General features: G+C 37.5%; 1 protein-coding gene across 1 annotated transcript in view; it reads left to right on the top strand.

The window, feature by feature from the left end:
* The window catches only part of LOC150091667 (dual specificity protein phosphatase CDC14C-like), a 481702-nt gene that overhangs the window by 50965 nt on the left and 413738 nt on the right, over positions 1–16999 (top strand). Inside the window, exon 2 of the mRNA XM_090385065.1 lies at positions 7483–7579. Within this exon, the coding sequence (XP_090241191.1) occupies positions 7483–7579 (97 nt within the window). The remainder of the gene's footprint in view (positions 1–7482; positions 7580–16999) is intronic.

Below are 16999 nucleotides of genomic sequence, written 5' to 3'. Positions count from 1 at the left end.
TATTTCTTAGAGATGCCATTGTAGGAAAATGGACCAGGTTTTTAAAACTCAATTGGTGATAAAACAAGCACAGTTTAAGAAGGAAAGAATTCAAACTAATTATTATATCATGGGCAAATTTATTTTCCCCTTGTAACTCTTTGTTCAATATATTATGAGAGTTTCCTTGGACTCAAGGGAGGTCCTCCATGGACTGAAAGTATTACCAATTCACAAAGGGGGTTCAAAAGGTGACACAAGTAACTATAGACCTGTTAGTTTAACTTGTGTTCCGGGAAAATAACGGAATCACTGTTTAAAGAAGAATTGCAGGATCATCTAGACAAGTCTGCAGTAATAGTTAAGACACAGCATGGGTTTGAAGGGAGGTCTTGTCTGACTAAATTGATTGGATACTAGGATGTGATCACAAAGGAACTGAATGCCAAAAATAATTTTGATATCATATACTTGGAGTTCAGGAAAGCTTTTGATACTGTTGCACATGGAAGACTGCTGTACAAATTGGAGAGGTATGGCATTAAGGGTAAGTTGCTACAATGGATAAAGGGATGGTTAAGTGGGAGATGACAGAGGGTGGTAATCAATGGACACTGCTCTTCTTGGACAAATATTATTAGTGGAGTTCCCCAGGGTTTGGCGTTGGGCCCATCGTTGTTTTGTATATTTATCATTGATATTGATGAAAGTATATCAGGTTTAATGACCAAGTTTACAGATGATACAAAGGTTGGTAGGGTTGTTAACAACAGTAAAGACAGTATGCTACTCCAACTGGATCTAGATAAGTTGGGCAAATGGGCTGAGAAATAGCAACTGAAATTTAGCATTGACAAATGCAAAGTACTGCATATGGGTAGCAATAACTAAAGAGAAGCATACCAACTGTGTGGTACTACACTCAAGGAAGTGGAAAGTGAAAAAGACATGTGGGTAATTGTACTGTCAAATATGAAGTTCGCTGAGCTTCATGGCCTGTCCTGGCAGAAAGGCTGGCAGGACAGTCCATGCAGTCTTGTCAATGATATATAGGAATTTTGCTGACAGGGAGGTGATTATCCTGTTATACAAGGCAATGGTCAGGCCACTCCTAGAGTGCTGTGTACAGGTCTGGAGGCCTTATTTTAGGAAGGATGTAGAGTTGCTAGAATGAGTACAAAGAGGGGCAATAAGATTGGTAAGGGGAACAAAGGGATCCTATTACCAAGAAAGGCTTAAGTTCTGCAAATTGCAGCACCTGGAGAGTAGGCACCTGCGAGGTGATCTGATTGAGGTGTATAAGGCCTTGAATGGGCAAGCTGAATGCTTGAATCAATTAACCGCCAACTCTTAAACTACCTAGAAACCTTCGGTCTGATCAACGATCGCCAGTATGGATTCCGTCAGTGTCGATCCACTGGTGATATTCTGGCTTATGTTACCCATTTATGGACTAATTCAATGGAAAGGTTCGGTGAAACACAAGTAGTTGCTCTTGACATCTCAAAGGCTTTTGATCGTGTTTGGCATAAAGGTCTTCTAAACAAGCTTCCATCTTATGGTTTGCCAACTATTTTTAGTAATTGGTTATCCAGTTTTCTCTCTGATCGCTCACTGAGGGTGATGGTAGATGGCTCTCTGTCTTCTAACTTCTCCACTAATGCCGGTGTCCCCCAAGGTTCAGTTCTTTCCCCCACTCTTTTCCTCTTGTATATCAATGACCTTCTTCCACTGACTGGAAATCCTATCCATAGTTTTGCCGATGATAGCACATTGCCTTCAACTTTCCATTTTGAGAAACCTTGTCCTGCTCAATCAGCTTCAACTTCTCGAAAATCTGCTACCAATTCCTTAAATGCCGATCTTCAGGTAATTCTCCAGTGGGGCAAAGACAACTTAGTTGATTTCAACCCTTCTAAAACTCAGTCTTGTCTTATATCTCACAAAAAGGATTCTTCTGCTCCTATGCTTATCTTTAGTGACACTCCGATTTCTAGGCAAAATGATATATCTCTTTTGGGGATTACCCTGACTTCTAATCTCTCTTGGCACAAGCACATTACAAATATTGCTTCCTCTCCATCTAAAAAACTTGGTTTTCTCTTTCGCTCTCGGCGTTAATTTTCTTCCAAACAGCTGCTCACTCTGTATAAATCGCAAATCCACCTTGCCATGGAATATTGTTCCCACATCTGGGGTGGTGCCCCCAAAACCTCTCTCAGGCTTCTTGATTCCATTCAGAAGAGGGCAGTTAGGTTAATTAATGATTCATCTCTAACAGAGTCTCTCCACTTGCTTTCTCATAGACGCACTGTTTCTGCTGCATGCCTCTTCTACAGATACTTCCATGGGCACTGTTCTTCTGAATTGGCTTCTATAATTCCCGCTCTCTCTTTCAAAACAGTCCGAACACGTGCCGCCACCAGCCAACATCCATTTACTGTCCAACTTCAAACCCACAGAACCAACTTTTCATCTTCCTCATTTATTCATTCAACTGCCGTTTTCTGGAACAACCTTCCTTCATACGTATTTCCTGAAAATTACAGTCTACAGAAGTTCAAGTCCAATGTCAACAAATATCTTCTTTCGTCTTCTCAACCTCCAACCCAAGCACGGTACTAAGTACTATAGGTTCTAATACCTCTCGTTTGGGGTTCACATAAAAAAAAAAAAAAAAGATGCTGATGGGATTCTTCCTCTTGCTTAGGTTGAGGGGAGGAACAGTTTCAAATTGTGGAAAGACAGTTGTAGAATAGATGTGCGGAAATTTGCTTTTAGCCAGCGGGTAGTTGATTGGTGAAACAGACTTCCATCTTTTGTTTTGGAAGTTGATAGCCTAAATAAATTTAAGGCTGAGCTGGACAGGCACGAATAGAAGGGAGAAATGAGAGGTTTTTTTTTTTTTTTTTTTTTTTGGCTGATTCTGCATAAGCTTGCTTTCTTGCATCGTATGCCTCTACTAATGCTAATGACAAATGTATGTAATGTAGCCTGGCTATTCTCCCAGTGGAACCCTTGAACAGCATCTTGCACAACAAATGAATAATTTTCTGCAAAATCCGTCAAGATGACCAATTCTGATTAGGCTTTCCTTTGTTGGCTTCAAATGGTAGCTTTGATGTTTAGCAATGTAGTGATGACAGGAAAGGTTAAATATTTTTGTACTCAACTCTTCAATAAAATCTTCTGTTGTTAATTGCTTTGTGTCCAGTGTATCTCTGTCAGTGTGTATCCATTGCTTGAATTCAATAATATATTCTGGTTCATTGTTTTCAAAAATATTCTCTAGAAATCTTTTTAATTCATCTATTCCTGGACATTTTTCACACCGATGAAGCATACAATCTTTTGACTCCAAATCACAGACTGTTTTACCAATGAGAACCTTGTAATCATATTCAACAGGACTTTCTGCTAGCATTAACTTGACATTTTGATGGATTGTGCATACAGAATGTGTTCCTGGTGAACCAACTGTGACACACCACTTGTCGAAGTTCACAAAATTTAGAAAATCCAATGTCAGATCCATTTCTATCTTGATAAGTTAAACATTTCCTTCAAGTTGCTAAGTAGTCATATTTGCATTTTTATTCCATCTGCATTTCTAATGGAAATGTAATCTTTCTTTCTAGGGCATATCCGACTAAATTCATCATCTTCAAAAAATTCCATAACCTTTTGCTTTACTTGCTCAGAAAGCTTTTTTCCTTGCTTTTTTCCAGGTATGGCCATGATTCCTTCTTCTGCTTTAAGTTTTATTTTCTTGACCATTCTTTCTGAGACACTAAACTCTTTCATTGTTTTCTTTATGAGCCAACTAACTAGAGCTAGTGTTAATATTTGAAGGTTTTTTTATTAATGACTTGATACCATCAACTTTTCTTTCAATTCTTTCAGCAGCTCATTGTAATCTAAGCAGCTTCCACACTGATGACTTGCACTTGGCTCGATGATGTCATTTGGATCGAAGCCACCAATAGAAGAAATTTTACTGGCAATTACATCTTGTACTTGACTTGCCTTCATTTTGGCATAGCCTTATGAGTTTCTCTTAGCCATTTGCTGAAATTTCAGAGGAGAAATACCAGTAGCCATCAAACTTGTGTTCAAGCTTTCAGTCACATGCATTTTGTCATCATGGTCAGATCCAGATGAAGTTGATGTTCCCGTTGCTGCTTTTTGGCTGTTAGACCCTTTTCGGCATGATGGGCACAGCTTCTGGCCTGGTTTTATGTCTACTTTTGTTAGGTCTTTCAGGTAGTCTGCAATTGACAAATCAATTGGTTGTAAACTTTTTTTCACCATATGATTTTTCTTCTGGAAAGGATTGCAACGTGAACACTGCCAAAAATTCAAATTTTGTCAAAAGCCTCATGATGTAGACATTGTCTTCTTCACCCAATTTTAATCCATAACATAGACCTATCAGCTGTTGTTCTTCAAATTCAAATTCTTTAAATAATTTTAACCCAGTTTTGCATGTATAGATAGCATATGATATTTAGAATTATCCATATGACTGATGGTGCATTAGTCCAGCTCATCTACAGCAAAATCTTCTGATTCCATGGCTTTCATGCTGACTAATAAGTGGATGTTTCTGCAAGCAATGAAAACTTTAACTTTATTACAGTCAAACAATAAAAAATAGAGGAACAAAATAAACCAACAAAATAAACATCATGAAGATAAAACACATTAATAACAGTGTGGTTCAAATATCAGCAATTTATAATTTTTTGTATGATTCCAGAATATTCCAGAGTTCTAGAATGTTCATCAGTTTTTTTTTTTTTGGAATTCAAGAATATTCTAGAATGTTCTGGAACTCTAGAATATTCCAGAATTGTAGAATATTCTATAATTTTTGTGTATTCTTTTAGAATATTCCAGAATTCTAGAATATACTCTTTCTTGGTTATTCTAAACATTAGGCAGGATTAAGGAAGTATTCTGCAACAAAAAAGATCTCACAAAATAACAATACAGCACATAAAACTACTTGATGTTTAGGCTTAATTTTAAGGCCTTAAGTGCGAAGACACAAAACAGATAAACCATGATCCTTGTAGCTGAAACTCTGCTCTTTCCAGTGGTGCCAAAATCGAGAATTGAAGGTGGCCCACATTAAGATATTTGCCCCTTAAGATAGGTCAAATTTGACTTTCAAATTTTGAGTCAATCTTTGAAGAAAATATCTTAGCCCAGAAAACAAGTATAAGAGCTGATATTTAGTTAGGCTGAATTCATGCAGTGGTAAGTGGAATGTCCAAAGAAGAAGGTACCAAAGATTTTTATTTCAAAGTTATGACTTTCAAAAGTCTTGCTTAAATTTGTTGCGACAAATTTTTGGTACCAGTTTTAGACCGTATTGTAAAAAAATGTGAAGGTTTTTGAGCCTGGACACCAAAAGTTTTGCATTCTCTGCCAAAAGTTAACTAGGTATACCAACTTTCAGAGCATTACCTCTCACCATTGTTTTGAAAAGTTTTTGTGATTTATTCTGTGTAACACAAGTGACCTCCACAAAAAAAGGTGCTGGTTCCTCAAGCGTACTATATTTTGAACTGAAATTTTGCACAGCTTCATTTGAAACCTGTTTAAACATCTACACCAAGTTTCAACAAAAGTGAATATAGTTGAGCAGGGACCCCTAGGCCACCTGACATGGAATGACCCTTTTATTTATTTATTTTTTTACAGTTTATTGTATATTATTTAGTATCAATATTAGCAGTGGCCAAATGATGTAAGAAAGCAAGCTTATACAGCAACAGCAAAAAACCCAACACTTACCATATCACCTGTCCATCCCATTTAAGTTTTTCTAGTTCTTCCTTAAATTTAATCAAACTACCAACTTCTTACAACACCAGTTAGTTGATTGTTGGGGGTTTGTTCCAACAATCAGCTAACTGCTGACTGAAGACAAGTTTCTGTACATCTATCCTGCAATCCTTCCTCAGTTTGAATTTGTGCCCCTTGTGTGTGTATAGTCAGAGCAAGAAGAAGGATTTCATCAGTAATGGGCTTATTCAGTCCATTCAGAGCCTTAAACATTTCATTTAGATCTTCTTGCAGATAGATGTCTGCTCTCCAGATACTGCAATATGCAGAACTGAAGCCTTTTCTGGTAAGAGCGCCATTTTGTTCCTGTTACTAATCTTGTTGCACTTCTCTGCACCAGTCCCAATAGATCCACATCCTTCTGCACATAGGCTTCTATACCCGAGTTGCAGATTTTATGTAATATACACATTAAGAGAAAAACAGCTAGGCTTTTTGAGCTTTGGTTACAGATAGTAGTAATTGTGTATGTGGAGAACAGGAAGATACATGGATTTAATTAGAAATTGCTTTTTATAATGACTTGAGAGAGTGTATAGAGGATTATGGCTGTCATGGAGGCAAATGAGCTTTTTGTTTGTTCAAAACATTTTGTGTTATATTTGCAGTTTTTTGCTACAATTTATGAGGGATATGAGAGTTTTATTTTCCATATGTATGGAAGTTTTTAATTGTACAATATTATATATTTACATTGGTGGAGTTGTATAATAATATGTGATTAAAGCTTTTTATAGACAGTAGAAGATCCGAATCCCTTGGGCAGGGGTGGCAACCTGCCATACTAGCTCTGATTTTTAGGTGGTACAGTAGGGCTAAGCAATCAGCACCGAGTTTTTTGTGCCTCATATCACTTAAAAAAAAGTTTTTAAGTGATGTGAGACATGTGAGCTCTTAGCTCTGGTGCCGTTTTTCATTGTGATGTGTTGTTAAATAATGATATATATTATTAGTACTGGAAAATGATGCAAGGAAGCAAGCTTATATAGCATCAGGCAAAAAAAAAAACAAAAAACCCCCCCCACAATATACACGTTTATTTTAACCCAACAGTGATCATAACCCTGATTGTAACAAACATAGCCTTGTGTGCCACCTAACAGGTGCCCAAATTGATTTTCTTCACTCCCTCCCATATTGGGCGATTAGTCTCAATACGGGCCATGCGTCTTTTGTCCGCTGCGTGTTTGTGTATTCTCAGGCTGATATGCATATTGTGTCGATCTGCCAGTGAGTTATCTAGAAAGACTCAGAATAAATCACAGGGAAAAATCTGGTCCCTCCATCTAAAATATCAGCTGATTACAGTCCTGATTGAAGGGCCCAACAAATTCCTCCAATCATAGACAAGGAGTGAATACACTCCTTGTCTATGATTGGAGATGATGTATTATGCCAACTAAGCCGCCATGAATGACAGTTAGTGTACTGCAAGTTGCAGAACTTTTCATATTTTAAATTACAAAAAGAAAAATATTCTTATACCTGATTATTATAATCATCTAAGTTCATTTCATTTATAGAGCCCAAATATATCATATATTTAGACAATCACAGTTAACATTGTTAGAATTGCTTATTCTGAATCTCTAATTTTATTCAGGAATATATTTATGAATTTATGTTTTGAATAATTTGTTTATTTTCTAGGCCGTTTATATTTTGCAACGCTACGCACCACAACCAAACCACGATCAACGCTGCAGACCCACTTTTTTAGTATAGATGAAGAACTACAATATGAGAGGTATGTAATTTTGTTAAAGAACTGTTAGCTTTTTTTTGTAGAAATAATAAATTTCATAATTCTAAATCTTATTTCATTAGGTAATTTAGTACTATAATATTTAATGCATTTATTAAATTTGTTTAGAAAAGTATCTTTAGGTTTTGAAGGAATTCCTGTTTAATTTAAACAACAGTTTTTCAGCATTGTCATTATTTGATAGATATTTGAGAATATTGTTTTTGGAGAACATTCTTTGTTCATATTCGTAGTAGTATTAGTAAAGGCATATGATGCAAAGAAGCAAGCTTATGCAGCATCAGGGGGGAAAAAAAAAAGTTCCCATTTCAACCTCATCCATTCGCTCAAAACGTTTGTCCAGTTCTTTGAATTTATTTAAGTTATCAATTTCCACAACAACAGATGTAAGTTTAGTCCAGCAATTAACTACCTGCTGGCTAAAGGCAAATTTCCTCGCATCTATTCTACAACTGTCATTCCTCAATTTGAATTTGTTTCCAAGATGAGTAATCTGAGCAAGAGGAAGAATCCCATCAGCATTGAGCCTGCTTAAACCATTCAAGGCCTTGTACACCTCAATCAGATCACTTTGCAGGTGCCTAGTCTTCCAGATGCTGCAATTTAGAGAACTTAAGCCTTTTTTGGTAAGAGCACCCCTTTGTTGCCCTTCTCTGTACTGGTTCTAGCAACTCTACATCCTTCCTAAATTGAGACCTCCAGACTTGTACGCAGTATTCAAGCTGTGGCCTTATGCAAAGGGATAATCATCTCCTTATTCCTGCTAGCAAAATTCCCGTATATCATTGACAAGATCCTATGACCTTCTCTGGCAGCCTGTCTGCACTGCTCAGAATAATATCTGACTGCACAATTACTCCCAGGTTATTTTCATTCTCCACTACCCTGAGTGTAGTACCACACAGTTAGTACATTTCTCTGGGGCTACTGCTACCCATATGCAGTACTTTGCATTTGTCAATGTTAAACTTCAGTTGCCACTTCAGTTCTCAGTCCATCTGCCCAACTTTTCTAGATCCTGTTGCAGCCATATACTGTCATTAACAACCCTTTCAGCCTTTGTGTCATCTGCAAACTTTGATATTAAGCCTGATATACCTTCATCAATATCATTGATAAATATAGAAAACAACAATGGGCCAACACTGAACCCTGGGGGGGGGAATCCACTAATAACATCAGTCCACAAAGAACAGTGTCCATTGATTACCACTCTCTGTCTTCTACCACTCAACCATCCATTTATCCATTGTAGCAACTTGCTCTTAATGGCATACTGCTCCAGTTTGTACAGTAGTCTTCTTCTATGTGAAACAGTATCAAAAGCTTTCGAAAACAGCCCTTGCGTGTTGGGTTGCATATCATAGAAGTTTCTTGCGACAACTGACTAACTGGTTAAAATAAATTTTATTAAAATAAAGAAATGTTATATACATAAGATAAAACAGGGATAAAATAAGATTAGCATTAGCATTAGTAGAGGCATTTGATGCAAGAAAGCAACCTTATGCAGCATCAGCCAAAAGAAAAAAAAAAAAAAAAAAAAAAAAGAAAAGAAACCACTTCCACTTCACCCCTCTGTTCGTTCAAAATACCTGTCCAGCTGAGCCTTAAACTTATTTAGGCTATCAACTTCCACGACAAGGGATGGAAGTCTGTTCCACCAAGATAAAAGTGTTAAAATACAATAAGATAAAAGTGCTAAAATATAATATAATAAAAGCGCTAAAATACATAGAAGCTTTCTAGACTAAGTGCCTCTTCATTAACTAGTCATTGAATGGTGTAGTTCAGTATATATTGATGGTTACAATTGCAAAAGTTAGCTGGGCATGATCATGTATCACGAGTCTGGTGTCGGTAGAACAGAATTATGTACATGTGATGACTGTCAGCGCTCATCGCACTGCAACACAGTACATTCTATAATAAGTGTAAGTGCACTCCCCTTGTGGGATTCATAGTACTATTATTGGTCGCTATGTGCAGTTCTTCAAGCCATAAGTGCTGGCGGTAATCACATGATTAGTTGGTGATTTCAATATCCCGTTGGTGATCAAGATTGTGCTGCTCAACCCAATAATGTGTGGCGACTGCGGAATGTTGAAAATTAGTGGTTAGCAGAGTTACCTCATTTTCAGAAACCCGGTCTTTCAATCTTCTACCAGACTATTTTAACATTTTTATTTTATCTGTTTTATCTTATGTATATATAATTTATTTATTTTAATAAAATTTATTTTAACCAGTTAGTCGGTCATCGCAAGAAACTTAGATGAATATCAAAAGCTTTCCAGAAATCAAAGTATATGATATCAAAATTATTTTTTGCATCCAGTTCCTTTGTGACCACATCATAGTATCCAATCAGATTAGTCAGAAAAGACTTCCCTCTAACAAATCCATTCTGTGTCTGAATTATTACTGCAGTCTTGTCTAGACGATCCTGCAGTGCTTCTTTAACTACTGACTCCATTATTTTTCCAGGAATAGAAGTTAAATTAACAGGTCTGTAATTACGAGTGTCACCCTTTGATCCCCCCTTTGTGAATGGGGGATACATTGGAACAAGTAAATACATGAACTCTGTTAGAGTAGCTAAGGATAAGAACAAGTGCATGTATATTTGCGTGTACACCAATGCTAAGGGTTTAGTTAATAAATTTTGATTAATTTGAGGGTTGGTTAAAACATCAAAGGCAGATATTGTTGGAATATCAGAGACCTTGTGTCACACAGATATAAAGAATGCAGAATTGGAATTTAGGGAGTACAATGTATACAGAAAGGATAGATATGATAGGAAGAGAGGAGGGGCTATGCTATTAGTTAAGAAACACATGAAATCTAAGGAAGTGTAGCCAGTTGACATGGGTGAACAGTGCAGTGTTGAGTCAGTTTGTTGTGACATAAGCACTGGCAAGGCAAAATTGAGAGTAGGGGTGTGTTATAGGCCTAATGACTCTGATGAGTATAATGAGCAACTGTATGGAGAAATAAAGTGGACCAGTAAATCAAATTTTCTTATAATGGGGGATTTTAATTTCCCAGATATTGACTGGAACTTGTGGTTTGGTCATAAGGAGGTGATTAACCCCTTGTATAAGGCAATGGTCAGGCCACACCTTGAGTATTGTATACAGGTCTAGCGACCTCATTTTAGGAATGATGTAGAGCTGCTGAAACGAGTACAGAGAAGGGCAACAAGATTAGTGAATGGAATAAAGGGTTGCACTTACGAAGAAAGACTTAAGTTTTACAAATTACAGTGTCTGTAGACTAGGCACTTGCAAGGTGATCTGATTGAGGTGGAATAAATGGTTTGAGGAAGCTCAATGCTGATGGGATTCTTCGTCTTGCTCAGATTAATCGCCTGAGGGGACATAAATTGAAATTTTGAAGAAAGACAGTTGTATATTAGGTGTGCTTAAATTTTCCTTTAGCCAGCGGGTAGTTAATTGTTGGAACAAACTTCCATCTGTTGTTGTAGAAGTTGACAGCTTAAATAAATTGAAGGCATAGCTAGACTTCTTCTGCTCCTATGCTTATCTTTAGTGACACTCCGATTTCAAGGCAAAATGATATGTCTCTTTTGGGGATTACCCTGACTTCTAATCTCTCTTGGCACAAGCACATTACAAATATTGCTTCCTCTGCATCTAAAAAACTTGGTTTTCTCTTTCGCTCTCGGCGTTACTTTTCTTCCAAACAGCTGCTCACTCTGTATAAATCGCAAATCCATCCTGCCATGGAATATTGTTCCCACATCTGGGGTGGTGCCCCCAAAACCTCTCTCAGGCTTCTTGATTCCATTCAGAAGAGGGCAGTTAGGTTAATTAATGATTCATCTCTAACAGAGTCTCTCCACTTGCTTTCTCATAGACGCACTGTTTCTGCTGCATGCCTCTTCTACAGATACTTCCATGGGCACTGTTCTTCTGAATTGGCTTCTATAATTCCCGCTCTCTCTCTCTCTCTCTTTCAAAACAGTCCGAACACTTGCCGCCACCAGCCAACATCCATTTACTGTCCAACTTCAAACCCACAGAACCAACTTTTCATCTTCCTCATTTATTCATTCAACTGCCGTTTTCTGGAACAACCTTCCTTCATACATATTTCCTGAAAATTATAAACTACAGAAGTTCAAGTCCAATGTCAACAAATATCTTCTTTCGTCTTCTCAACCTCCAACCCAAGCACGGTACTAAGTACTATAGGTTCTAATACCTCTCGTGTTTGGGGTTCACATAAAAAAAAAAAAAAAAAAAGACAAACATTTGGAGCGTATGGGTGAAATGGGATGGTTTTTTTTTTTTTTTTTTGACTGATGCTGTATAAACTTGCTTTCTTGCATCATATGCCTCTATTAATGCTAATGCTAATTTGCACATCTGCAGTCTGTGGGGACCACCCCTGAGTCCAAAGGTGCTCTCAAAATTATGGCTGAGTAGGCTTACTTCCTTTGCCACCACCTTTAATATAACTGGATAGATACCAATCCACCCCAGGTGCCTTTGTTATGTTTAACTTCAGCAATCTCTCCTCCACTTTGCTCTCAGTTATTACAAAATAATTTAGTTCCTTGTTAGAGTTCAATAAGCTTCTGTCCTCCTGTTCCTTACAGAATTCCTCACATGTGAATGTAGTTGCAAAATAATCATTCAGTTTGTCTCTGAGCAGGATCATCAACAGTCGAACCATTGATATCAAGTGAACCAGTATTACTAGCCTTTAAGAATGTGATATTTTATTTTTAAAATGAATTAAATGAATTAAGAATGTGATATTTTGTTTTTAAAATGAACTGAATCCGCTGAATTACTCTTGAAAAAAAAAACTGAGAGAGAGAGCGAAAATCATACTTGCTGCTTTATAAGCATTATAAAGCAGCAAATATAAGGGGCTTAGAGGGGAAACAGGCATTCTGTGTGTTACCAGACACTCAGTCTAAAACACTGATGGATCCAATATCTTTCTATCTTAGAAGATTTAGCAGAAGTCTGGTTGGCCTGCCTCCCTCCCTCCCTAAAATCCACTCATGCACACCTTCTTGATATTAGTATTAGTATTAGTAACGGCCGTATGGTGCAAGAAAGCCTATGGCTTATGCTGCACCAGCCAAAAAAAAAAAAAAAAAAATCCGAACAAAACAATGATAAAAACAAAAATTAAATAAATAAATAATAATAATTAATAAAGAAATAAAAATAATAAAATGAAATTAAAAATTAAATAAAAAGGAAATTAATCCTATCATCCTATGCGCTTCCCTTACCCGAAAGTACTATCCAGATGACCTTTGAATTTCCCCAAACTGTCGGCCTCTACCACCCATGAAGGCAACTTATTCCAGTAATTTATAACTCGCTGGCTAAAATAAAACTTCCTGCAGTCCAATCTAAACATTTCCCCGCGTAACTTGAATTTATGTCCCCTAGTTCTAGCATCATTTATAATCTTGAAAATTTTGTCCTCATTCAGTTTACTGATGCCTCTCAGAGCCTTAAACACCTCAATCAAATCTCCTCTAAGGTGTCTAGTTTCCAAACTCTGCAACCCACATATTCGAAGTCTTTCTTCATAAGGACGCCCTTTTGCCGATCTCACCAGGCGAGTTACCCTTCTTTGCACCCTTTCAAGAGTGCAAAGAAGGTCCTGTTATTAAGTCCTGTTACGTCACTTAGATGCCAACGAACATGTAGAGTGGTTCTCTTTAAGATGCCTGGTTAGCGTGAAGAGGAAAAGACCAAACCTTCCAGCAAATGACAGTACAACGAAACAAATGGCCCTCAGTCCCCAGCGGCTTTTACTCCCCCTCTTACGGCAGCGAGAGGATCAGAGTGGAATCAGAGGGTGCTAAGAATCTCTGGGTACGACCAGGCTGCCATGCACGGAAACTGAACTTGGCCTGTTACAATGTAAGTTTGCTCATCGGTGAAGACAGGATATTAGAGCTGGAAAAGGAATTAGAAAATGTGAATTGGAATATTATCGGTTTGGCTGAAACAAGAAGAAGAAATGAATCACTTATAAGTTTATCAAGTGGAAATCTGCTGTATACCAATGGAAACAGTGAAAGGAGTGAAGATGGAGTTGGCTTTCTGGCCCATAAAGATATAAAAAACAACATTTTGGATTTCAAAAGTACATCACCAAGGGTGTCAAGACTACTACTACTACTACTACTCAGGATTTCTAAGAGGTACAAGCTAAAGGTTATAATGATTTATGCACCAACATTGAGCCACGATGATGAAGAGGTAGAAGAAATGTACACCGAAATTGAGTCTTCTTGATGAGCAGAAAACCCGACTACACTATCATTATGGGGGACTTCAATGCTAAGGTTGGAAAGAGACAAAACAGCACAGAAAGGGGAACTATAGGAAATTTTGGAATGGATGAAAGAAATGAGAGCTGAAAGACTTGTGGAATTTGCAGAATCTAGAGGATTGTCAGTAATGAACACTTTTTTTTTTCAAGAAAAGGGTGAACAGAAAGTGGACATGGAATCGCTGAAATGGATTAACAAATAATGAAATCGGCTTCATCCTCACTAACAGAAGATATATTGTGAATGATGTTACCGTCTTGAACAAAGTAAATGTTGGAAATTATTACAGAATGGTAAGATACACACTTGATATAGATGTACGAAAAGAAAGGAAAAAAACTGACCCTAGTAGTAGTAGTGGCATGTGATGCAAGTGTGCGAGCTTATGCAGCATCAGCCAAAAAAAAAAAAAAAAAAATCACACCATTCCCTCCAAATACCTGTCCAGTTCCTCCTTAAATTTATTTAACCTATCAACTTCCACGACAGATGGAAGTTTGTTCCAACAATTAACCACCCGCTGGCTAAAGGCAAATTTCCGCACATCTATTCTACATCTGTCTTTTCTTAATTTGAATTTATGCCCCCTTAGGTTCGTAATCTGAACAAGTGAAGGATCCCATCAGAATTCAGCATGTTCAACCCATTCAGGGCCTTATACACCTCAATCAGATCACCGCGCAGGTGCCTAGTCTCCAGCCAATACAATTTGCAGAACTTAAGCCTCTCTTGGTAAGAGGATCCCTTCATTCCCCTCACCAATCTTGTTGCCTTTCTCTGTACACGCTCAAGCAAATCGACATCCTAAAATGAGGCCTCCAAACCTGTACACAGTACTCAAGGCGTGGCCTGACCATTGCCTTATACAGAGGGACAATCACCTCCCTTTCCCTGCTAGCAAAATTCCTATATATCATTGACAAAACCCCATGACCTGCCCTGGCAGCCTGTCTGCATTGCTCAGAAAACTTCAAATCTGACTGCACAATTACTCCCAGGTCTTTTTCATTTTCTACCATCTTAAGTGTAGTACCACACAGTTTGTATGTTTCTCTGGGGTTACTTCTACCCATATGCAGTACTTTGCATTTGTCAAGGTTAAACATCAGTTGCCACTTCTTAGCCCATCTGCCCAAATTATCTAGATCCTGTTGCAGTAGCACACTGCCATTACTGTCATTAACAATCCTGCCAACCTTTGTATCATTGATAAATATTTATCAATATCATTGATAAATATACAAAACAACAGAGGACCCAACACCGAACCCTGTGGGACTCCACTAATAACATTAGTCCACGAAGAGCAGCACCCATTAATTACTACCCTCTGTCTTCTCCAACTCAACCATCCTTTTATCCATTGTAGCAATTTACCCGTAATACCATTCTGCTCCAATTTGTACAATAGTCTTCCATGCGCAACAGTGTCAAAAGCTTTCCTGAAATACAAATATATGATATCAAAATTATTTTTTGCATCCAGTTCCTTTGTAAACACATCATAATAACCAATCAAATTTGTCAGAAAAGACTTTCCCTTAACAAACCCATGCTGTGTCTGAATTATTGCTGCAGTCTTGTCTAGATGATCCTGCAATGCATCTTTAACCAGTGACTCCATTATTTTATCCAAAACTGAAGTTAAACTAACTGGTCTGTAATTACTCGTGTCACCCTTCGATCCCCCTTTGTAAATTGGGGATACATTTGCACATCTCCAGTCCGTGGGGACCTCCCCTGAGTCCAAGGATGCTCTCATAATTATGGCCAAGTGTTTGCTTAGTTGCTTTGCCTGCCTCCTTTAGTATAACTGGATAAATCCCATCCACCCCAGTTGCTTTCTTATGTTTAACTTCAACAATTTCTCCTCCACTTTGCTCTCAGTAATTACAGAATCATTAAGTACCCTGTTACAGTTTCACAAACATCTGGCATTTTCCTCCCTTAATAACTCCTCATGTGTGAATGTAGATGCAAAATACTCGTTCAGTTTGTTTGCTATCTGAGCAGGATCATCAACAGCGGAACCATCGATATCAAGTGGACCAATCAGATTCATCCCCTTCCTTTTAGAGTTTATATAAGTAAAGGAATCCTTGCTGTTTTTCTTAGCATCTTTTGCCAAAGATTTCTCGTGATCTGCCTTCGCCTGCCTAACCTCCTTTTTTGACCTGATTACAGACTAGCTTATATCTGCCATAGGCTTCTGAGTCACTTGATAATTTATATGCATCCCATGCATTTTTCTTCTCTGTCACGTGTCTCATTAGTTCATTTGATAACCATTTAGGCCTAAACCTTGAATAATATTTCTTAATAGGTATGAAACTTTTAGTAGCTTCCACGATTAATTCCTTGAATGCTTTCCACTTAAGAATTTACTGTTGGTAACATCCCAGTTGATCCCACTGTACAGAATTTAAAAACTGTCTGAGACCACTGTACTCACCTTTACGGAAGCAAAAACCCTTTCCTTTACCCCTGATTGTAATTATATCTTTAAGTAAATCCCACATCAGTACACTGTGATCACTGCCACCTAGTAAATAATAAATATTTACTAGGAGTAAATATAAGTATACACTGGAGTAAATATAAGTATACACTGGAGTAAATAATACGAAGGTATTTGAGATAATAGAAGAGGAGAAAAAGCAGTATGTACTGGAACTTAAGAACAAGTTTGAGCTTCTGCAGACAGCTCAAGACCAAGATATCGACAAGAAATATTACAATTTTCTGAAAGTGATGAAGCCCATGAACCTATAGGTAAAAATAAATCCAAAGAAGAAAAAATTAGACAAGAATCACTTGTCATGATGAACTGAAGACGACAAATGAAAAGCAAGATAAACACTGACAAGTAGAAAATTTAGTATGCTGAGTGGTGCAAAGCCCTAAGAAAGAGACTCAGAGAGGACATAAGAAGATTTAACACAAGAAAAGTAGAACATGCATTAAGGGAAAATAAAGAGCTTAAATCAGCAGTAATACAGAAAGACAAATGATACTGAAACTGAAGAATATCGATAGTGTACTTATAAATAGCAGAAAAAGCATAA

This window comes from Mastigoproctus giganteus, chromosome 1 (assembly GCF_048544385.1).
Source record: "Mastigoproctus giganteus isolate SK-2022 chromosome 1, ASM4854438v1, whole genome shotgun sequence".
Taxonomy (NCBI): Eukaryota; Metazoa; Arthropoda; class Arachnida; order Uropygi; family Thelyphonidae; genus Mastigoproctus; species Mastigoproctus giganteus.
This window is presented reverse-complemented; position numbering and strand designations above follow the sequence as displayed.